At 37.8% G+C, this 23,646-nt stretch overlaps 1 protein-coding gene across 2 annotated transcripts in view; it reads right to left on the reverse strand.

Moving 5' to 3' along the window:
- Positions 1–2,178: 2,178 nt before the first annotated feature.
- FZD6 (frizzled class receptor 6) overlaps positions 2,179–23,646 on the reverse strand; it is a 28,209-nt gene continuing 6,741 nt past the window's right edge. For both annotated transcript variants that reach the window (XM_054192528.1, XM_054192527.1), the window contains exons 3-7: positions 11,838–12,034; positions 8,628–9,645; positions 6,397–6,545; positions 4,688–5,116; positions 2,179–4,190 (exon numbers count right to left, since the gene is read on the reverse strand). In XM_054192528.1, coding sequence (XP_054048503.1) covers positions 4,037–4,190; positions 4,688–5,116; positions 6,397–6,545; positions 8,628–9,645; positions 11,838–12,034 — 1,947 coding nt within the window. In that variant the 3' untranslated portion in view covers positions 2,179–4,036. The remainder of the gene's footprint in view (positions 4,191–4,687; positions 5,117–6,396; positions 6,546–8,627; positions 9,646–11,837; positions 12,035–23,646) is intronic.

A 23,646-nucleotide genomic window follows, 5' to 3' on the forward strand; every position in this document is an offset into this window, starting at 1 on the left:
TTTTCCAATTATGTGCATAGCTTTATTTTATACTCTAGGTAAACTTTACCCCAATTTTCACTAAAAGAAATTAGCAAAATAGGACAGGAAAATACAGTACACACAACAGGTACCATAAAACTACTGTATTGGTAATTTCAGGTGCTGTCTATATCACAAATCAAATACAATTTAGGATGTTAAATTTATCTTTTCCTTTGAAAGATTTTTATCCTCAACCCGAAAGCTCACCATAACGCGTACTTTGAAGTGATTTATGACAGAGCCATTAAGAGAAAGGAGAGAAGTAAAAGACCATTTGACGCACATATTTTAAGGCTCAGAGAAGTTGTCAGTACCCTTTATTCTAGCTTTGCGCAAACAAAGGCAGAAACCAAGATGAAAATGGCTGCATCAATCTTTTAAATTGTTGGATTTATAGTGCATCTTTCAGAAGATAGCCAGTCTCGATTAAATGACTTCAGTCGATGGAGACGTTCCAGAAAGAAGTTATTCTTACAGTTTAAGAAAAGCCCTTTTTAATATGAATTGTCTATTTTAATTTTTAACTTTGGTGAGCTAACAGATGAAGGCAAATAACAGGGTTATTTTAACCTTCTTACTCCCTAGAAAGCACCCTGTGGGAACTGCCTTCCTTCGAGACACTTGTGTATTTTGTGCTACTTAAAGGGTTTTTGTTTGTGTGTTCTGAATAGCCGCTTAAGAAATTGGCTATCTACAGATGATTTATATGTATTTTTTTTAACTTTCTAACAAAAATGTTGGCAACTGTGTATTTGGTGAGTCTACTCCACCCTGGTGAGACCCCAGCTGGAGTACTGCATCCAGCTGTGGGGCCCCCAACACCCGGACCTGTGGGAGCGTGTCCAGCGGAGGGCCACAAAGATGCTCAGAGGGCTGGAGCACCTCTGCTGGGGGGACAGGCTGAGAGAGCTGGGGTTGTTCAGCCTGGGGAAGAGAAGGCTCTGGGGAGACCTTATAGCGGCCTTCCAGTATCTGAAGGGGGCCTACAGGAAAGACTGGGAGGGACTCTATCATGGAGTATAATGATGGGATGAGGGGTAACAGTTCTAAACTGAAAGAGGGGAGATTTAAATTAGATACCAGCTTACGTGAGGGTGTTGAGACACTGGCCCAGGTTGCCCAGGGAAGCTGTGGATGCCCCATCCCTGGAAGTGTTCAAGGCCAGGCTGGATGGGGCTTTGAGCAGCCTGGTCTGGTGGGAGGTGTCCCTGCCCATGACAGCGGGGGGTGGAGCTAGGTGATCTTTAAGGTCCCTTCCAACCCAGACCCTTCTATGATTCTATAACCCAAACACCTTTTGTTAGAGAAACTGTTTATGACCGTCCCTATAGTCCGTCACTGTAAGGCAGTCTTTCATACCCTGGCTCATCTCTGCACCTCTTTTCTTTCAGTTTCTTTCCTCCCATCGTTTTTGTGGGCATTCAAATAGCTGTTTAACTTCCCAGCTACTGCGTGGGTATTTCAAGGTTAAAGCATCCAGAGATCACAATCTCTTTAGCTATAAAGGTCACTTTGGAATTCACAGTCCGTACATTATTTCTGGTACAGCAGCACTGGAACACATGAGTGCTACAGTCTCATTCTGCCACTGATGCATTTCACTTCCCGTGGATGTTACGATTACTGCTTAGTATTTCGCAGTTCTTTGAAATTGTGCCTATTTTTAAGTGCAAGATATTGCTGTAACTTCAAAATTACTTTGTAGTTATCCTTTTTAGAGCAGTTACCACAAAACCAGGACTTTTTCTGAACTACCTAAAAAAAGGAATAATATTAAAAAATTAAAAATGTGCATCAACATTTTATGAAGGTTGCAGCAAGCACATAGTGTGGAAATACATAGTCTGCGTAATCTAAAGGAGGTCTTTAGAAGTCACAAAAGAAAGAATGCTCTAAATGTTCGGATGAAAGACCTGGTTCAGTTTCTCACTCTTTCGTAATTCTCCGTGTTCACGTGAACAATTCCCAACGTTGTTCTGTCTCGGTTTCTCCCTTACACAGGAGGGATAAAGACATTGCAATACTTATTACCTCACACAGCTCTAAGAAAAAAGAACAAAACATTAAAGTGTCTTGGGTGCAAAAATACTAGAGTAATAGCAGAGCTACAAACACACTACATCTAGTTCAGAAGAAATATCAACTCAGGAGCTCTTACTATACAACAGCATATTTTATTACTAACAAAGACAGTAATAACAAAACTACTGAACATGTGTATGAAGTTACCCGTTTACAAACATGACTACAAGGATGAAGGGTACTTAGTGTGCAGTTTTCACAGGAGATTTTTCAAATCTTTCTCAGCAGCAAGAATTCTCTGTATTTTTAATAGGGAAATCATAAAAGAAACGGCATGTCCTATTTAAGGCAATAAGTTACAAATGCTAAAATGCAGATGCTATAATAAAGGTTAATACATTCCAGTTTTAATAAGTGATGGATAAAACAAATAACTTTGGTTTATCAGAACTGTAGTTCCTGTAACCTTTGTAACAAGAAATTTTGCTCAACTGTTCAAAGCATTACCATGACTGCTGCCCAAGCTGGAAAACAGTAATTTCTCTGCATAGTATAAGAATATTTCTTAATATTTTCATTAGTAATCAAATGCAAGATGCTGAACAGTCTTACAGAACGCACTGACATTTAGGTTTAGAAAACAGCAAAATCCTGTCTCCAAATTATCTCAGGTAATAAATGACATTGGCTTCACTGGAGACAGGATTTCTTCAGAGCCAAACAATGAAATTCTTACCCACGTCAGTAGTACTTGCTCTTGAGAGCCACCCTATCATAAGAAAGGCTACATGTATTAAGGCCTTTTTGATTTAAAGAATATATACTGCTGTAGCATATAGAAAATTAAAATTTGTAGAAAAAGTGTTAAGGCCTCTTTTCAGTAAATATAATGTTAAACAAGCCTGTATATTAATAACTCAACAGGTTATTTGCTGCAAGGTATCTCTCTACAGAATTTAAAAAAAAAAAATTAAGTTACTTGCATAGAAATAACGTGAAACATACACTTTCACTGCATCTCAGTAAAAAAAAAAAACAAAACCAACAACTCAAAGTGTATACGCTTCAGATCCTGTCCGCTGTGCCAGGAGGGATCTGTGGCGTTTCCTTCTTTGGCACGAGGCACTGGAGCACCACACCAGGGGGGCTCCAAGAAGCGTTTTCCTGAAGCAGTGCTGCATCCAACGCGTTGGCCCCGTAAGAGGACGCGCAGGTGCCCGAGCAGTCCTGCCCCGGACGCACAGTGTATGGTCCAGTTGTCTATAAATCCGCTTTCCTCAGAACTAAGTAACTTTGTCCGATCACCACAGGACTGTCGACTTTAGTAACAGCCTAACGGAAGCACGTTAGCTTTACCAAGTTTGTACAATACATACAAAACAGTAGTTCTAATATTGACCTCATGCAGTCAGTTATTTACAAAATTCATTTTTATGTACAAAATAAATCACTACAACTCCAGTTTCCCTTTCATATTCAGTGTACAAGCTACCATAAAACAGTGCTATAATTGATACATCATGACACATCATTTAGAGAGTATTTATAAATTTGTGTATCTCTTAAGTGATACTGCTGTTTAAGACACAGTAAAAAAGAGAAAAAAATTAACAAGTTTTAAAAAATACCAGACGCAGATGGAACTTTTATGCCCTGAAAAGTAACAGTGCTTTCTAAGCATTATTTTAATGCAATTCATTACAAAGTGTTCTTTATATTGGGAGTAATATTCGTTTCTCTCATCTTTTTCTTAAATTACTGCTAGTCAATCCAGCCGTGTCCTACAGAACTTCTATTTCCATTATTCCTGGATAGGATTAAATATAGTACAGTATTGCTAGCTGTCCCCACAACAAAACCTACGTTCTTTAAGTGCAAAGCAAGATATGTGTGTTTTTTAATAAAGCACAGAATATCTGTTATTTCCAGTGTAACACATAATCCGTATCAGTGTTATACATTGAAAACGTTCATATAAAATTTCGGTCTTTCAAGGGTTTGAACTGTTTGAATCCAACTCTCTTCTAGCGTCTGAAGCCGAGTAGACAAGCAGTGATACAGAAGGGGACTGTGAGACATCAGGTATTTGGGAACAGCTGCTTTGTAACGCAGGAGATTCAATAAAATCATTTTTAGGAGTTATTCTGTAAATAATGAAAAATAAAAACACAGGGAGACAATTTTAAGCACAGTGCATTACACTAGAAAAACTACATTTTTAGCAATGAAATTATAATATATCTTAAGCTATATTCAAGAGAACGCAATTCTGTATACTTTTCCAAGCTTAGTGTCACCATTGCTCTTTTTCAGACTTGTCACCTCTCAAAACGATTGCATTGCAGACACACATTTCCTGAGCATCAGTTTTCAACAATATAAAAAAATCCTACAAGCTGAAGCTCCAGCACTCAATGCTTAAAAAGGAAAACAAGAATCCTACAAAAATATAAAACAGCTCACACGGTAAAGATGTGTGGCCACGTGAAACAGTTTGTAAGAATTACAGTACTCTTAACAGCTGCCGAGGGTTAATTGTCTACAAAGAATATAGTGATTCTTCAGAGGGAAGAAACAGAAGACTTACAAAAATAGTGGTAATACACATAATCAAGCAAAAGATTGAGTTGAGGAGCCTTACCTTCCTTCACCTACTCTCTTCATACTCTCAGTCAAGCTACTCATATCACACGTGCTATCAGCTTTGTTTCTTTTTTCCACCTGATCCACGGTCAGTTTAGAACTAGATAACATTTGATCTCCACTGTTTTCACCTTCCTCGACCCTTCGGGATGATGTTCCGTCTGCCTCTATCTCTTTCTCAGATGTCTCTGGAGAGGTTTTAATTTCTGCAACAGTTTCTTGGCTTAAGTAATCGTGATTAGTGATTGCTACCGCAGAAGTTCCATGATTTGTCGTGCCACCCGTACTAGTCCCCATTGACTTCGAAATGACTTTCAACCTGTGTGAAGTTGATTTGTAGTGCTTCTTTTTATGCTTAACTTTGGAATTGTGCCTCAAGAAAAATTCACATGATTCTTGCAGCACTCTTCGACTCTCACTGATTGGACTGAAAGAAAATACAAGCATGTAACTGAACGAAGAGGATGAGCTCAGCTGTAACATAGTATAGCTTTGTACACAAAAACATGAAGAGCAGCAACCGACGATGCAATCTGAGCTGGATGTTAATGAACACGAGGAAAAAAACTGTATGTGAAAAGAGGAGAAAAAAAAATCTGATCATAATGGCTCCAAAGTAATTATGTCTGTGGAACAATTAAATAAAGCAGATTTTTATATTTCTTACTTCTGCAAGTAGGTCCAATGACTTCAGTAGATTAATCATCTAAGAGAGGAAAGCAGGATTAGCTCATAAGCAGCCGTATTACCAAATTAACTTTACATAAAGTAAACCTCATTCACATGAAAAAAAGGTAAGCATTATAAAATTGACTTATTTTTAAATTCTTATAGCTGAAAGTAGTTAACATCTGAAACACAAGAAAAATTATACAGGAAATGGAAAAAGAGAGGAGAGGGGAAAGGAAGCTATAAGCTCACCATCAAGGAATGTAGATGAAAAATTAAAGGAGCTTAAGGACTGCTGCCTTGGGAAATAAAAAAAATAAAAAGATCTAAAAACACAGTATAATTTATGAGTAACACAGATAATCTAAAAAGAAATAATCAAGGAATAAAAAGGAATGGAAAAATTGACAAATACAAGAAATGGAGATAACATTTTAAATCTGTTTAAGCCCATAGATATGTTTATTAAAATTAAGTAATAAAACTGAGTTATTCTGTTTCAGAAAAAAAAAATAAGGAACAGTAGATTAATACAATAAAAGCGATACTAAGGAGGGTTCAATGAAAAATAATTTTGAAATAAGACAAGCCTAGCAGAGGAGAAAAGCAGAGGATGTTATTATTGCATGATAGTAAACACAGCTAAGTACTGTGCCAAATGAAGTAGTCGGAACACACGAAAGTATCTAAACTGATGGCTGAAATTATCTTCCCTCATTTGACTGGAAACCAGAGACGTATTAGCCAATGCTAAACACAACAATATGCCTTTTGCTCCATGAAATAGAACAAATCAGCAGAGGAAAATATTTTCTGTCTTCTGAGAATGTTGTCAGAAGGTCATTGCATATGTAAAACTTCCACAGACTCCAATGGAATTTTGCTGATGCCCATATGCAGCATTTAGACTCCGAAAAAGAAAGGGTCTAAGGACAACTTTTTGATTACCTGAGCTGTATTTTAAGAAACATGTCTGAAATCCAACTCATTTTTAAGTATACACTTTAAAAAACAGGAATAAAAAAAAATTGTTCTTACTCTCTCTTGCGGTTTCTGTTGAAGAAATTGGCCCACTCAGAACAGGTCTTTTTACTTCCCACCCAGAAGACTGGAGATATGCCAACAATTAATGTCAGCAAATATTTCATCAGAAACAAAAATATTTCTGGTCTTGCTAGTGCCTTTGCCTAGAAGATAACAAAGTTTAATAAATGCCAAGAAGAAAATATACTTGTTGGTTTATTTTTTAAATGCAGAAAACAATTAAATTATGTAAAAGAGAGACTCCTTCCTTGTGGCTGTTGTTCTTTGTTGAGGCTTGTGCTGCGGACAAACGTGAGACGTGTACAGTCAAGTCAGACCTGGTTAATGTCTACAGCTGAGTACACAGAGAGGAGATTAGTCAGAAGGAAATATTTTTCTTTTAAATTGAAAGGAAAGATGATTTGTGGGGGTAATAGTATTAGTAACCATGTTCTTCAGAGATAGTTTGTATGTATAAGATTTATCCCTTCAATTTAAAAGAAACAGTAAGTGGAGGAGTTGGGAGTTAATCAGATTAGACAGCATCTTCATGGAGCCTCAGGGAACTACATCCTAGTTTTCTGTTTATTGCAAAATTAATCCACCTATTTGCAGAACAGGATCATAGGAGCCAAGACATTTAACCCAGTAAGAGATTATTATCTTCTGCTCCCATGCTGCAAATTTAATTTATGTTACCTGGCTTATCTGCCAGTCCCATGTATGAAAGTCACTATTTTTGTTAGCCAGGTAACATTAGCTACTTAAACTGAAGTTTGTTTTCATGTGGTTTTGATCTGGCCAATGTAATAAAAGCCTAGAAGCCAACTCAGGTAAGCCACGGCCAAGGACATCGCTTTAAGCTCCTCCACAGTTAGCACACGCTGTTTATTATAGGGGCAGATCCCATTAAGTATGTCTTTGTGTAACATTCCCTGTTGCTATTTACTCTTTCCAATAGGTTAAGTAAAGGCTGAGAATACTTGCTTTTTCTGTGTTATTATGCCAAGCTGTTATATTTAAGCACTAGAAACAAGTTTGGTTTTGTTTTTTTTAAAAAAAAGCTTAAAAGCCTTGTTTTCAACCTCATCTATTTTGGACCATTTAGGTTGATAAAGAGCTCAGTGTAAAACCTACCAAAGTGCACTCGTTAAGAATGGTAATGGAAGCGAGAATAACCAAGAAGCCTGTGAGCTGTGCTACTCTCAGCTTACACTGACTTTAACACAGAGGATACAGAGGATGTTTAAGAATGTAGAAGGATCGAGCCTTATCATTCCATAATGCCTCTGTTTATATTCCTCTTTTTAATGATAGTTTATCGCAGTAAAAACATAGATGGTAAGTGCAAGGCAATGAAAGATGACACGAGACACCTCCATTTCTCTCAGTGATGGTGTCTTCTTTTATGTTTGTTCTTAAATGGGAAGAAACAAATCACAAATTACTTGTGATTGCAGGGAGTTTTATGTACTTACAAGAGATTTAATCCATAGAGACTACTGAACATGGTAGATTTACTTTAAAAGCCTTTCCAAGGAAGTTGTTTTTTTAAGAGTCAAATGTTAAATACGAACACTTCTGCAATTTAAAATGCTGTTGTATTTGGGTTTTTTTTTATTTGTTTTTGGTTGGTTAGTTTTTAAAAAGATTTCTTCACATTACTGAAAATCAGCCTGCAAACGACAGCTATCATGGAAAAAATATACTGGAAATTTGTTTTGTAATTTCCAGTGTTTTACAATTCTACACTTTGAAGAAAAAACATGAAAGCGATTTTAAATCTATGGTTATAAGCAACATTTTAAATCCAATTTAGACTCAATTTTCAAGAATCGTTATTTCAGCTTCAACTGAAATCGATGGAAATTCACCTTAGGTACTCTGAGACCGAGCTAAGCACCCTAATACTGAGCAATTACTTTTAGGAATCGCTACTGTGAAGAATGATTGTCCCCCAACACAATTTGTAACATTAAGTTCAAATACTGTAATGATTATGTATTCCCTTTAGAGGTGTGAGTTGGAATTTAATTGCTGAGTGCTATCAATATCATTAGTGAAAAATTTCAAAGCAAAAGTACGATACCACTGATTTTGACTTAAAAAGCAATTAATCACTACATTTCTTGAACCGATTACTTAATGTGAAAATAATTTACTAACTGCACAGTAGATATGGTGATGCATAAGGGTTTTTGTTAATTTACTTTCCAGTATTATTTATAAAGGAAATTGCTACTTGCCTGGTAAGGACAAGGAATATGGTACTGGTCACAGTGGTCAAATACCCAGGTCGTTTCCCAGATTTTCCGGTTCACCAGCTCATAGACGTAACATCCAAGAAGGGCTACAAGTGGCACCAAGTATAACCCACTAAAAACTCCAATTCGGATCATAAATTTCTTTAGCTTCTCCTGGTTTCTGCCATCATGCTGTATGACTTGCCGCACATGATTTAAAGAAATAATACCAGCTAAAAGAAGAGAGAGACCAAAAAACACACATAGGCACAGCGGCAAAAGCACAAAGTACAGCGAGGCATCCACATCGTAAAGACCCACAAAACAAACTCCACTGATATTGTCCCCTTCAACTTTGTTCATTGCAAGGAGCATGATGGTTAGAAAACCAGGTATTCCCCACGCAACCGCGTGGAACCACATGGCCTTTTGCGCGATAGCTTCACAGCTCCATTTTCTTCCCGCTGCAAGGAACCAAGTGATTGTAAGGATCACCCACCATATAGTTCCCGCCATAGTGAAAAAATACAAAACCATGAAAAGAAAAGTACAGGCTTTGTTCTGGGAGCCAAGAACAACTGTTTCACCAATTTCTAACTTGTCATCTGCCTTGTTACAGGCAGTTCTGTTCCCAAGTAAAAATCCGATAAAGTACATTAGAGAGACTATGCTGTAACATACGGAGTAATATATGATTGGCCTCTCCGGGTACCTAAACCTTTTAACATCAATCAGAAAAGTCAGGAACGTGAAAAGCGTAGCACAAAGACAAAAGATTGAAACTATTCCAATGAAGCTTTTCGCAACATCCAATTCATAATTTTTGAAGTACATATTGGGACATGGGGGTGCACACTGGTCAATTCCTAGAAACTTGTAGCCTTGTCCATTGGTAGTGTGTAAGTGTCGCGGACACCAGAATCCATAATCCCTTCGGGCCTGGCCTGGGGTCTTCTGAGTTCCATGTACGTTTGTGGTTACAGCAGCAGTGGCAGGAACAGTCTCATCACAATTGACTAGTCTACATAAACAAATAGAAGAGAAAATACCTTAATACCCCTCATTCTCAACTATCATTATTTCTCAGAAACATGAAAAAATCTCATTCTAAGCACTGTTATTTTTTATAGATAATGCAATATGCGCATTATGTGAAAAAAATCAGCATTTTAAAAAACAGACTTCAAATATTTTCTGTTTAAAAGACTATTCAAACATAGCTGTTTAACTGTTGTTCTCTAGCTGTTGTTTTATTGCTTATGAAATACCACTCAAATTGCAATTGTTCTTTTAGAGTCTTAAATTCTACTAAACTTCTACATACGTACATTAAGATATTTACAGTAGTTGTTTTTTTTTAAATCTGGATAACAATAGACTGTTGAAGACAGCAAACGATCTGGTCAAAATGTAAGCTTCAATCAAGGAACAAAGAAAGAAGACTGACAGTATCTGGAATTAACTGATGACTATGATTACGATTAATATTATAATTTTTTGTGTTATACTGATATTTCTTTGTTGACAACAATAAACCTACCTAACTGAAAGAGAAAAAAGCAGAGAAGATAGGCATTGTAGAAAATGATGGCTATTTTAGCTTTTTTTTTCCTAGCTCCATAACGTTCATTTTAAAATTGCACAAGACTCAATTGCTCAAGGGTTTAATAGGACACAATATGTGACCTTTTTATGTGCTTAATATAGGATTAGCAGCGTTGGACGTATATTCAAACTGCATTATGTAACTATACCTCAAACAAGTAAGCATATATATATACCGCAAGCATATATACCGCAAACAAGTAAGCAAAATGGGATTTATATTTGTATGCATTCCAAGTTTAAGCATGTATTTAAAGAGAACAAGTTTTGCATTTTAGCTTTTAAAGTAAGATTCTGTTATTTCAAAACTCTTTTTTTTTGTCAAATGCTGTTATTAATTCCTCAGTATCAGTTTGCAAGCTCAGCTTGAACTAAAAAAACCCTTCAGTTCTTTGTTTCTCTGCATTATCACGCTGTCCAAATAAATGCAGACTCATCATTAAGAAAACTGATTTTTGTAGCAGATTCTTTCATTAACCATGGGCCCCACCAGCATGCGCGGGAACTTTATTCACCCATGTCTTAATATCTGTAAGAATATGTATGTAATGGAATGTAATTATGTATGTCTGTAAGAATACAAGAGTGTGAATCTCAGGATTCCAATTACTGCCCATCCTTACGCCAGCTCCTCTTCCACGGGCTCCAGCAGCAAGATCTCTGCTGTTGTAAGAACATCCTGCGTTACATGGACTTCTCTATATCAGCTATCAGGCAGAGATTATTTTGCATACGAACAGAGCAGGTTCATTTTCAGTAAATGCTAGCAGTAATAGAATATTTTAAAGCTGCAGTGATTCCTGCAAAAAATGTAATTTAATTTAAATGCCATTTGAAAGATATACTGAATAACTGGATTCACTTGTAATTTTCCTGATTTTTCAAAGCAGTTCTTGAAGACATTTGCTGTGCTGAGTGGCACTACTCTTGCGTAGAAGTTGATGCCTTCTTGTTTTAAAATCTCACAACTTCAATTTTTCTGCAGAGCTAAGGGCAATGCCATTAATGCCATCTGTCATATTCACTCTGGTATGGATTTCTACCAAGGATCGTGGCACAGCACTACTGTCCCAGCTCTCCCTCAGCCCTATCACAGATTAGCAACTGCATTGGGGTTAGAAAAATGATTTGAGCTTCCACTCTCTGCTCCTTTCCTGTGCTTCTTGCCCTGATGTGCTAAAAAAACAACCCCAGAACATCTGGCCTTAATCATGTATAAATATCTGCAGCTGCACTCTTTTATGAGCAATTACTTATAAAACCCTGTGAAGTAAGTATGGTCATCCCTAGTTTAGAGATCAGAAACCAAAGCAAAATCTATGCTGAAACAATTTAATATTTTATATTTCAAGAAACTTTTACTTAAAAGCTTCTTTTTGCTGCAGAACTTTGTTGCAAAGAAGTCACAAGCAGGAAATGCAGGTGATAATTCGAATAATTAAAAAGTTTTAATAAAAAAAAGTCTTATGCATAAGCATTTTAGGGGCACCAGCGATGAGGAAGCTGCAGGAAGGTGATATTTAACATTCTGCCTCAGATTTTCAACTCAGTCTACGTCAAATATTAAAATATCACCCCCACCACCTGTCAACATGACAAATACCCCACCTGGTACATTCCAGCTCTTCAGGCCATGCGATTGCAAAAGTGTCCATCAACTTCTTACAATCAGAATACACTTTCTCACAGAGGCTCCGACACGGGTGAATCACATGAACTTGCTCCAGGCAGGCAGGGACAAAGGCTTTGCACAGAAATGTGTGGACCTCTGGTGAACAGTGAAGATTCATAAGCGTAAGAAAAGGCTACGGGGAAGAAAAAGGCTTCAGTTAGTAATTTCAAAAAGATAATTCAAGGCATCAAAACTAATTTTCATCACTACGGCTCACATTTGTTCCCCTGTATGTTTGAAAAGATACTAGAAAATAGTGTTTGTTCAGCAGTTTTGAACTAGCAAAACCCAGTGGCCGTGAGAAGCACTTCTAGCCCAGCCCCTGCCCCGGGATCTTGGCCAATCCGTAACTATTCAAACCTGATTTTTCCTGTTTGACAATATTAGAAATCTGAAAGGTATTATGAAAGCCCAAGATTTTTTAAAAATAGGGTAAAACATGGAGAAATCTGAAAGGTATTATGAAAGCCCAAGATTTTTTAAAAATAGGGTAAAACATGGAGTTCCTACATTCACCGGTCAGCTTCTAAATAAGTGCCCTGAGATTTTTAAAGGTGTGTCTGTCCCTGTAGTTCCTGATAAATTATATTTTCAGTCCTACATGGTGTCATCATCTTCTCTTATGCTAGAGAGGTTTGTGGTTTTTTTTGATTAATGAGGTCCAAATATCATTGCTCCTCATTTTTGAAACACTGCATTTCAAAACCTCGTGACTGAGAATTTCTCTACCTATATTACTGAGCACAAGACAGTGAATAACTGATGACTGCTCTCACTAGAGAATTCACAGAATGAAACATCATGCATTCCTTCCCCCGCCCCCCCCAATTAATTCAATCCATTATTTACAGTCAGACAGGCTTTTAAGGAAAACAAAACAAACAACTTTCCTTCTCTACATTTTATCAACTTTATCATTAGGGAAAATTATTTTAGGAAAAAAAAAAACAAACCAACAGGCATTGCCAGTTCTTTTTACATAGGCTTTTTGATCTTTAGGGTCCCTTCCAACCCAAACCATTCTGTGATTCTGTGATTAAATGCTTCTTGTGTTTCAGGAAAAAGAAATCTCCTTATCACACATAAATAGTCAAATTCATGCATCGGGAAAGCTGAAACAGTATTTAACACACTTTGAAATGTGCTGATAAATAGGGACACTGCACGACATTTTCAAAGGCAGCAGAATTTTTAGTAAGATTTTTATTTAGGAAGAATTTTATTTAATTCTTTGCCACTAACAGCTATGTCTCTCAAATATTCAACTAGTGACTGGTAAAGGAAGGATTAACTTCTGAGCCCAGAATAGCTTTTAAAGTATCCCAAATATGTATACACCCATACCCCAAAAGCAAGCCTTACTACTGAGCACGCAGTTTAAAAGGAAAGACATTGATAAACAAATTTTCCCCTTCAAAATGGAATATCTACAAATCCTCAAGGGACCTCAATAATAAACATAGGAATGTGTGGGGAGGGGGGGAAAGGGAGAAGATAAGGCATAGTAATAACAGAAAAACGCTTTATGAAAAACCAAAAAAATGTTGGCATCCTCCAGAGCACTCGGCTGCGTGCTGTGTCTGCAGATGCCATTACAGCAGGCGCACACAAGTCTGATCCCCCCTCTGGATGTCTGCTCCGGAGCCGCCTGTGCAGGAACCCAAGCCTCCAGTATTTCATGACAAGGAGAGAAGTATAGCTCTGGTATAAAGTGCTCCAGTTCCATAAATTCAATTATTTCCTAAATGTTACACGGCTTCAGATGAAAAAAGTAGTCAGGAGTTAACTCTAAATGAATTAAGTTTCCTTTGCACAATTATGATCCTTGTTTTCTTTTCAATTAAAATTTGTTTGCTCCAATGTTTAATTTATGTTAGCTCTGTTCTTCCTGGCACTTAGTGTAAAATAAAGATAATAGCCTGGGTAGTCATACACATCTCCTATAGAAACTGAGTTTACTTTTCAAATTAAGCCTTGTAGAAATTGGCAGTTCATTTCAGTTGATGAAAAATAGTTACTTTTCTACAGAAAGTTTTGAGGTGCCAGTCAAGAATTTTTGCAGAATTGGGTAAAAGAGCAGTATTTTCTCTAGAAAGCTAAGAATTAAAAAAAAAAACCAAACGAAACCCAAACCCAAAACAATATTCTTATCTATGAAACCAACTTTATCTAAAGAGATATTTTACTAGCTATTTTGATTAGCTACTAACAATTTTTATAAAGCATTTTCCAACATAGCTAATAAGGCTACAGAAAATGAATATAAAGAAAGCAGTGTCTGGTGAAGAAAATCAGGACATGAAGCCAACCTTTATCCTTCTAACATAATTTCTGTTATATGAAAATACTTAAAAGCTAAAATATCACAAGAATCACTACACAATAATACTGTATATTAGAGGTAAGTAATGACAAGCAACAATTAAATGCTTGCAAGAGTTTTACTACAGCACGTTGTCATTGGCTAAATACTGTTGTTTAAAGAACGTATTTTATTTAAGTGCAAAACTACCCTAACACAGATAAACACAAAACTGTAGGAAGGAAGCTATGCTCAGCCTGTAATGTAATCAGGGTAGAAATCCACAGACTTGGCTGAGGAGTAATTGTTCTCACAGCATTTCTTTCAGCTTGCTAAAAATATTTACCTTTTGACACATGGAAATATGAGCACAAATTAAGAGCAGGAGGTTTGGTGTTCTGAAGACACAAGCAGACCTTCTGAGTCAGGCCCAACATGTGGTTCTCACCCCGGCTGGTAGCAATGGGGGTACAAGACAACAAACTTGACATCCCTCCCGGTTTCCAACAAGCAATGATTTAGGAAACGTAAGTTATATTGCATAATTTAATCAGGCATTGCTGAGAAAATGCTGCATTTTATTTGTTTATTGTAACTCCTGGTTTTGCAAACTAGTTTGTGTTTTGACAGTTAACAGATTACTCTACTTTTTCCATGCCATTTTGCCATCCTGCTATCTTTTACATATTATACATTAGCACAAGAAGGTTTTACATTTTGATTTCTACACCTTTCATAATATATTTTGCCTTCTATTCACCTTGACTACACAACGCTGACGTCATATTTCCACAGAATTATGCACAGTGATGACATTTTCTGAGTGACAGTAACTAGTATAGTTACATGTAGATAGCACATCTAATTGTATGAATAGCGGGGGTTATTTTTTCCTGTATTTACTCTAATGTATTCTGCATTTACCATCCCTAAATCTCACCTACCATTTTATTGTCCAATTGCATCCATCACAAGACCCTTCTACAACTCTTTAGTACTTTTTTTTCTTAGCAAATTCACTACCCACCCTCTTTCAGGTCATTTATGAGTTAGTTGGTGTCGGAGGTTTCAGTACAGATGACTAGAGGGAACCACTCTACTTATTTATTTGCCATAGGACCAAACTATCAGCTAATGATTTCATACCCTACTTTGTGACAAAACATTTATTTATTCCTACTTTTCTTCTTGTTGTTTAGGTAAGCATTGGAAAAGCAAGTTCCCATTGGGTTACCAGCATAGTTTCTTTAAAAAAAAAAATAAAATAGGTTATGACCATGCCAAAGCCTTTTTGAAAAATGAAGTACAGCATGCAGGCTGAATCACCCCTTTCAACAAAGTTACTGAGTCCATCAAAAAAACTCCAATAGATTTTACAGGCAATGACTTCCCTCAACCAAAAAAAACTCTACAAAATGTAAAACTTTACCGTGAGCACACAAAAATAGGATTTGTAAAATACAGATTTATTTTCAGGAACTGCCTAATTTTACCATTTATGAACAGCTAGAAAGGTCATGAATTGTGCCTGGAACTCTGCGTATTAACAATACGCAATTAACAATTGCATATCGTTAAATGTGGGCTTCACATCCAGCTAGCCAATTTGGAAATGTTTCATTATAGAAAATAACAGGTCCGCATTTCTGGGCGGACCATAAAAGCGAAATCTCACCAAATCCAAAGTGTTCGCTCCTGCTGATTGATACTGTGTAAGCAAAAAGTGTAAAATCGAGATCACAAGCTCACTGAGAGTATGAATTGGTTGCTTCAACGCTGTGTTATCTGTATCAGGGATGTCCCAACCACCAACCATTTTTTACCCAAGTGGTCAGCTGGGTAACCTGCACACATGCATGTGCTGATGTCTTGAGCATCCAAGTCTGAGTTTAAACCCACAGATTCACCAAGCTGGTGAATCTAGAATCTAATACCAAGTTCCTCTCCTCTTCAGGAAGATCAGGATGTGCAGGTGGCACAAACACATGACGAGGCGCTTGGCATATCTAGCATTAGCAACCATTGCCCTGTCACACGAAGGACAGAGATGAAAACCTGCAGATTTGGTGATGGCAGTGCTAAAAATAGAGTGAAACCAGGCTCTTAAAACCAAGAATGGAGCTTCACAAAGCCAATACAAGTCCTAAAATAAAAATTCTCATCCTCCTGCCAATGGGAAATAGCCACCAGTAAATATGAGGCAATCTAGAACACACTAACAATCTACCAAAAAAACCTCCAACAACTAATCACAAGCATAAAGCCAAGGATGATGGAGTCTGTAAAAACAGGAGAAGCGCTGCCTCAAGCAATAGCTATGAAGAACAGAGGGCTGTGCACTGATAACGCAGTGGAAAGTTTGCATTTCAGAGTATGAGAAGGGCATGTGCCCTGTACAGAAACCTCCCAGTGCAAAACGGTCTGAACTGAACCCCGTGAAGCACGCATGCACCCACTGTGGACTGTGAATGTGGTCAAACAATCCAAGGGAGTACGAGCATCACTAGCCAGCGAGACGAATACCCTCTGCACTGAGCAAAACACCAACACCTTACTTAGTCTGGCTTTTTGCCTCTGGATAAAATATAGTATCGATATACTTTGTAAAGAATTTGGGATTTACTATCTCAGAAGTTCAGTTATAAATTCATAATAAAACAACAACACGACTGAGATGAGTGAAAACAAATGGTGCAGAGTACAGAATAAATGGCTAACACGCTCTTAAACATGCTTTGCCAACAAGTAAATTGCAACCTAGAACTGTATGTGAATCTCATGCTCAGCATGCTTCTCTGTTTTGTGCTTAACAGGCTTACAAGTGCAAGACACAACAGAAACACGCTCATTATTCCAGGCAGACAGTGCAGATGCTCTGTCCTACCTCATTTCAGTTTTATCCTAGAGAAAAGTACTACCAGGGATGATCAGATGTCTGCAGAGTTGGGATGTATAACTACTAACATATGTCAAAACAACCAAGTGAAAATGTTCTCCTGTACTCTGCTGATTAATGTCACAGAAATATTTAAATAATACTGAAAACAGTGGATCAAAATACCGAGGTCTTTGTTACAATCAGCTATGGTAAACATTGATTGTAAGAAACAGGAAACATCTTGAATTGCTGAGATATGCAGAGGACCAGAGCCTTTGTTCAGCCATTGAAGCCAGTTATTTAAGGCAATAGCAACCTACTCTCCCAATCACTAAGGTCTAGCTAACAAGTTAAAACACTTAACTTAGTTAACATAGTTAACACTGAGGTTAACTAAGTTAAACAACGACACCAGCTGTCTCAGTGTTAAGCAACGGTACCTGTTTCATGATTTGATATGAATCTTGTGACCTAAAGCAACATTACAACCTTGTCATTACATAACTGTGTGTTTCAATCATGGAATCAGGCTTAAATCTCAATTTCTACAATCACACTACACTCTGTGCCCCAGATTCCTACCTATATTAAAGATACACATTGTTATTCATGGAACGATTTACCTGCTTTACAGGAAATAACATCTCACCTTAACGATTATTAAATAATGTTTAATAATTTACAGCACAAGACTCAAACACAACTACCGTTGAGTAAGTGCCATAGAATTAAAGTACAACCTCAAAACCTAAACACAATCTATTTTACATATACACTTTCATATGTGATATGTAGCACTGTCAACCACGGTGTATATAAATGGTCTCAAAAGAATAGGCAGTAATTACTCTTTATACTCCCAGAGCTACACTAGCAATTAATCTTCATGGTATCTTTAGCCACTTTTATAATGATAATCTGTTTCAATTAAAAACAGTTAAACAAGTACGGCATGGTTGATTTAATCCTACGCTATTGTTTCAGTAGAGCTATTCTCAACTGGATGCGAATGAGATTAGCATCATACCCAGAGAGATTAATGCCTTCGTACAATTCCCAGATGGGCTGGCATGGGTGATAATTTGCTCGTGGCCACAGTGAATCAGCTGCCAAGAAACTCTGACTCCTAATTCATGCACAATAATTAAGTCACGATAAATAAGCGTCCTAACACATGAAGCTAAATGAAGGATGAAATTTTCAAGTTTGATTAGATTCAAAGCAATTTTGAGAAAAGACTAGGTTCTTCCAATTGGCTGCTATATTGATGGATTTAGATCAAAGGCCAGTTAAAGATGCGTTTTAAGTCGGTATGTAAGGATTTAGAAACTCAGGATGCTAAGGCAGTTTAAGTGTCAGCGTCTTGTTGCTACATGTCTGCTAGAAGTTGCCACTTCAAGAGCAGAGCTGCAAACCAGAAAATGTGGGTGCAGCTTACAAATGTTAGTGCAATGTCAACCATCCTTTAAGCTACCAACGAAGATGGTATGAAGTAATTTGCTACTAATTTAGCAGGGGCCCCAAATACTCCATGTCACTACCTGAGCTGTGGGTAGTAATTGACCATTGCTGACAGCAGCAAGTATCAGTCCTAATCTGTATTTTCTAACCTCGGTCAAAATTATATGGGTAACTCCTCTAAGACAAAAGTTTTTCAGGACTAAAAATCACTGATAGGAATAAAATATTTTAGATATCAATATACATAAATTCAATATGCATCATTAGCACATGCCAATTTGACAGAGGTAGAAGAAAAACACTGAAAGCACACAAATCATTCAACTTATTAAAATAAGCTGCTTTTAAACAAAGCAGCATTACTTTCTACAGCTTTCAAAATAGAATTAAGGCAAATACAATCATGTTTAATTTGTCAAACACTTTTAAAAATGTAATCAGTCTAGCATTTACAGAGGTAAGAATGAAATCTTTTGTCACAGTAGAAATCAGGTTGCCCCAGTAGTTTAAGAGACACAAATAGTTTCCGTTTCCTACTCAAGGACAACCTAGAGTTCAAGGCGGGGGGGGGGGGGGAGGGCGCTAAGAAAGAAAGAAAAATGGAGTCAAAAAGCAAGTGGACCAAACAATGCTGTTCTGCAATGAAAGATGTTTGCAAAGATATGGCCTTTCATCTTTGTCCTTCAGCTGAACAGCAGAGGCAATAGATGCACTTGGACTTCCAAAAGCAACAAGTTATTTTAGGGCTCCAAACAAAGCGTGGGGCAGCTTCCCTTGCCAGAGTTGACAAGCTGAACTGTTCCCAGCAGCCTGCTCCTCCCACAGCCCATACAGTATGGGAGCTGCCGACTGGTCAGCAGCTGAAGCATCAAACTTAGAAAGCAAAGTCAGATGGCAAATGACCTTAAAAATGCTGTGCTGTAAACTCAGTGGCTCAGGGACTGACTCGCCATCAGCCAGGTGCCCGTGCAGTGCAGACCCCAGGGGGCCAGACCCTCATCACCCACCTCAAGCTGAACCAGCCAGGCCACAGTTTGCCTGATCAATGAGCTGAATTACCCATCATCTGCATGTTCAATGTATTTGCAACTGAGTATATCTGTAAACTCTTCACCATCATTCACCCCTACACCTATATATGCAATATACTTTAATACTTACTCCCTTGTGAACCTCCATACTGGCTGTTCAAAGCTGATCACAGAATCACAGAACGTGATGGGACAGAAATGGATGGGACTATAAATGAGAAATCCAACCAGAATAAGGACAAGGCACATGGGAGAAGGTTTTCAGAGGTCAGTAGGGCTGCGAGAGGCTCACTTATTTTAAAAAAAGCAAAACAAAACTCAAAAACCCACTCTACCACCACAACCGGGCACTAAACTTGCCATTGCCAGTATATACAGATGTATACACAGAAAGATAAAGCAGGCTATTCTGCTTTTTACTTCTGGAGGCTCTGGGCTGTTTTGCATTAACTAGCAACTACAGAATTTCTTTCTGTAATAAAACAACCTAGTTCCATGTTTTCCCTTTCAGTATTTCTTAAGTACAAAATAAAACTACATATATCCCTATATTTCTTAACTCTAACAAAGGTTAGAAGTGTTATAAACAGGAATATTACACCTCGCTAAGAAGTTATTCTGAAACAAACTAAGTACTAGTATTCCAATACTTTCCAAAATGGCTTATTAGCAAAATTGACTGCATTTTGTGGTTCTAACCTAAATTATAGTTTGACCTAAATTATAGATATTCCAGCCTCTGCAATTTACAGTCCAAAACAAACATGAGAAAGTTTTCCCAAGCATTATAGAACTGAACTATTTATGCAACGCTTTCAATTATATATGGTTTTATCTCCATGTATACTACACAGAGCATAAAAGGCAGATAAATACAAGTTAACTGAAGGAAAGTATACTGCGGGGCCTCAAACATCTAAAGTCTAGACAAAGCTTCACTACATCTGGACTGCGGTAGCTGAAGTATCCCAAAATAATCTTAAATTCTTCATTTATTTGCCATGTATTACAGCAGTAAATGGATTTATTACTGAACTTTTTGCATAGAATACAATTTAGAAGACTACCAGTAATACTGTTGATAGACTGCCTGTTATCTATAGAAAAACTCCTCATGTGAAGGGAATTCTGCAGAAGTCATCATTGCTCTGGTTCAAAAAAGGCAGACTAGATTCATGTTTTCCCTGTCTTTGTGAGTGTGTAGACGGACTTTAGTGGAACAGCAGCACCCAAGTTACCAGAGTAGTAACACTGCACCATGCTTTTTTCCTTGCCTACTTCATGCATAAACTAAATCAGGATGACCTCAGTCATGACAGGATTGATCTTCTTGAGCAAACTTCTGTCAGTCTTCAGTGACACCAAGTAAAGCAATCAAGAGCCAGATCCGCAGAGGGGACTGGTTATTGAAACAGAAACTTGCGATGCCCAACTTCCACGTACTTTACAAAGTCCTCAAAAGCAGTTTCCCTATCCGATGTCCACACAGAGAAGCATTCACAGGATTCAGGAAGCAGAGATACCCTCACAGCCTGAAGAAAATGCTCGAGAGCAGGAAGAATTGAATCGCATGTATCTCCAGAAGTTAGGCAGCTAACACCAAGCTCCGAGGCAGTGTTTATGCAACAGACTACTCCTCAGAATGCTCAGGGACCCATGTTCAGACACCTCCTTTGCCAGTCCATAAAATAAAAATTCAAGCAGTCTTTAAAAAAAAAGAAAAGAGAGTGAGAGAGAGAAAATAAAGCAGCCTCAGTCAATAGCGTAGTGACTGGTATGCTGCTAGGAGAGAAACTGGGGATCCTGTTCCACTGAGTATTTAAGTATTTTAAATAAGATGACACAGGATCAACAGAGAGAAGCAAGAGACATTTCAGTGCTAAAAAAAGCCATACAATCTGCAGTTAGAGATTTACCTGTCACTACAAACTCAGCCTGGAAGGGACAACCAGTCCTCTTCCCCCCAAGATACTCAATTCCCCTTTTCTAACCCAAGCCGTGCTAATACTAGGAGAGCATTTGATGTCCCTTACCATCACAGAGTTACCAGGATGACAAGAAAGCCAGTTCTGTGGATGCAAAGGCATCTGAACCAGCCCAGCCAGGTGCCTTTTCTACATGGCTGCTGATCCTGCTCCAAGTCCACACAGGAGCACAGTTATATGCACAACAGCTTTGGCTCAAAGCTGACTCCCTTAGACCTGAGGAAGCTCTGCAAGGAGCCATGCTGTCGCCTGCATCAAGTTTTCCACTCTTTGCAGCCCTGGGCTAGCCATGCTATTGGCTAGGTGGGGGCAGAGATATTGTATATAAATTAGAAAATCATCTGGCTTATGAAGTTAATTCCCATGTTAATGGCGAATAATGAAGTGCCACCTTCAGCCTCCCAAATCCAGCAAAATGAAAAGTAACCACATCCATTGATTTCTTGCCTACAACTCATAAAAATGAGACATACCTTGTCTCATGGCCAGCCAAGCAGCGTGTCAGTATTTCAAGGTATGACCAGCTAGAAATAATAAAATGAGAAGACAGAAGAAAGAACTGCAGGTAGCGAGGTAAATAAATGCAGCTTCATGGAATTCAACTCAGTCATCTGACTTGTACATGCCTGACTGACGTTGTCTCTTACATCACAACAAAGTGAATGGATTAGTGTAATTGTAAAGAAATTAGTACTTTTAATACTTTTCATGCAGTACAGCATCAAATGCTTTCTTGAACTTCAAATAGACTGGCTTAGTCCCTAGAAAATGTACTCAAGTCACTTCTGCCATGCACATGAGCTGACAACGAGGACAGGATCTTCTAAATGAATTCTCAGTAACACAGGAGCACAGACCAACACAAGTCAGACACAGCACTAGAAACAAATGACTTGAGAGTCTGAACCACAAACCAGAGACAGTTCAAAAGAACAATAGAAAACTGGATGGCAGCCTGTTTGTTTGTGTTTGGGAAGCTTTCACCATGTAGCCAACTTTCTATATACTTAGAATCCACCATCTGCCATAAATTTTGATCCAGAGCAATTTTCTGTAAAATCTTCTGGGAAGATCAGGGTGCACGCAAAACGGAAAACGAGGCCTTCCACTTTAAATTCACTTCTATAGGTATCATCTTCACTACAGCTTGAAAACATAAAATTATAATCATTACTAATAATTATTATTATTCAGAGTAGATCATTATTGTAACAGCAAAAGCAGTACTTAAGATTGTAAAAAAAGATATACATAAAATCTCTTTTGAAAAAAATGTGATATTTCATTCCTAAGTATTTGTGGGAAATAGTTCTTATCTTCTACATATTTCTTTGTGGCATTTTTGTTCAGTTGCTTATTTTTATGAAGATAAAATGTCTAAAACAATTATAACCTGAGTAGTTACAGATTTTCGATATGTAGACGTGTATGCATCTTAATTAAGTTATTTTTATTTAGTAACTTTTATTTACTCTTAGTTTTGATTTATTCTGAGACACAGGCCAACCTGAGAGGCAAGAAAAACAACTTGCTTTTAAATAATATTAAAAAAAAAAAATCCAAATTCTAAAGGAGCAGTTAGACAGCTGGTAAGGAAAGAAGCCAATTCCTTTACTCCACTACTTTATAACAACCTCTTCCTTCCTCCAAATGCATGATGCCCACATGCAAGAAAGGGCTCTCTTAACAAAGCTAATGATGTTACTACAGAAGCCTCTTTCTGCTTGCACTGCCTCACACAGTCTCTCCTCCATCCCTCGAAAATCTCCACCTGAATCCTTGACACTTCAGACATCCTGCCTCCTCCTGATAGTGAGAGCAAAGAGTCAAAGGAGAGACAGTTTCCCAACAGTTCATTGCTTGCTGTAGCACAGAAGTAACTTATCACTACTCAATGGGACAACCTGGTGTGAGCTTTCACCCACCCCTCAAAGCAGCCAGGTACACCCCCAGCACCTCCATCACACTGCAGAAATCTTCATGCATGAGAAGCTGGGGGATTTAAGGAGCTCACAAGCCATGTTATCATACTGTAACCTCACAGACAGTTAAGGACACACATTTGCTCTTCTTCTCCTTCACAGATGC

The sequence above is a fragment of the Rissa tridactyla genome, chromosome 2 (genome assembly GCF_028500815.1).
Source record: "Rissa tridactyla isolate bRisTri1 chromosome 2, bRisTri1.patW.cur.20221130, whole genome shotgun sequence".
NCBI lineage: Eukaryota > Metazoa > Chordata > Aves > Charadriiformes > Laridae > Rissa > Rissa tridactyla.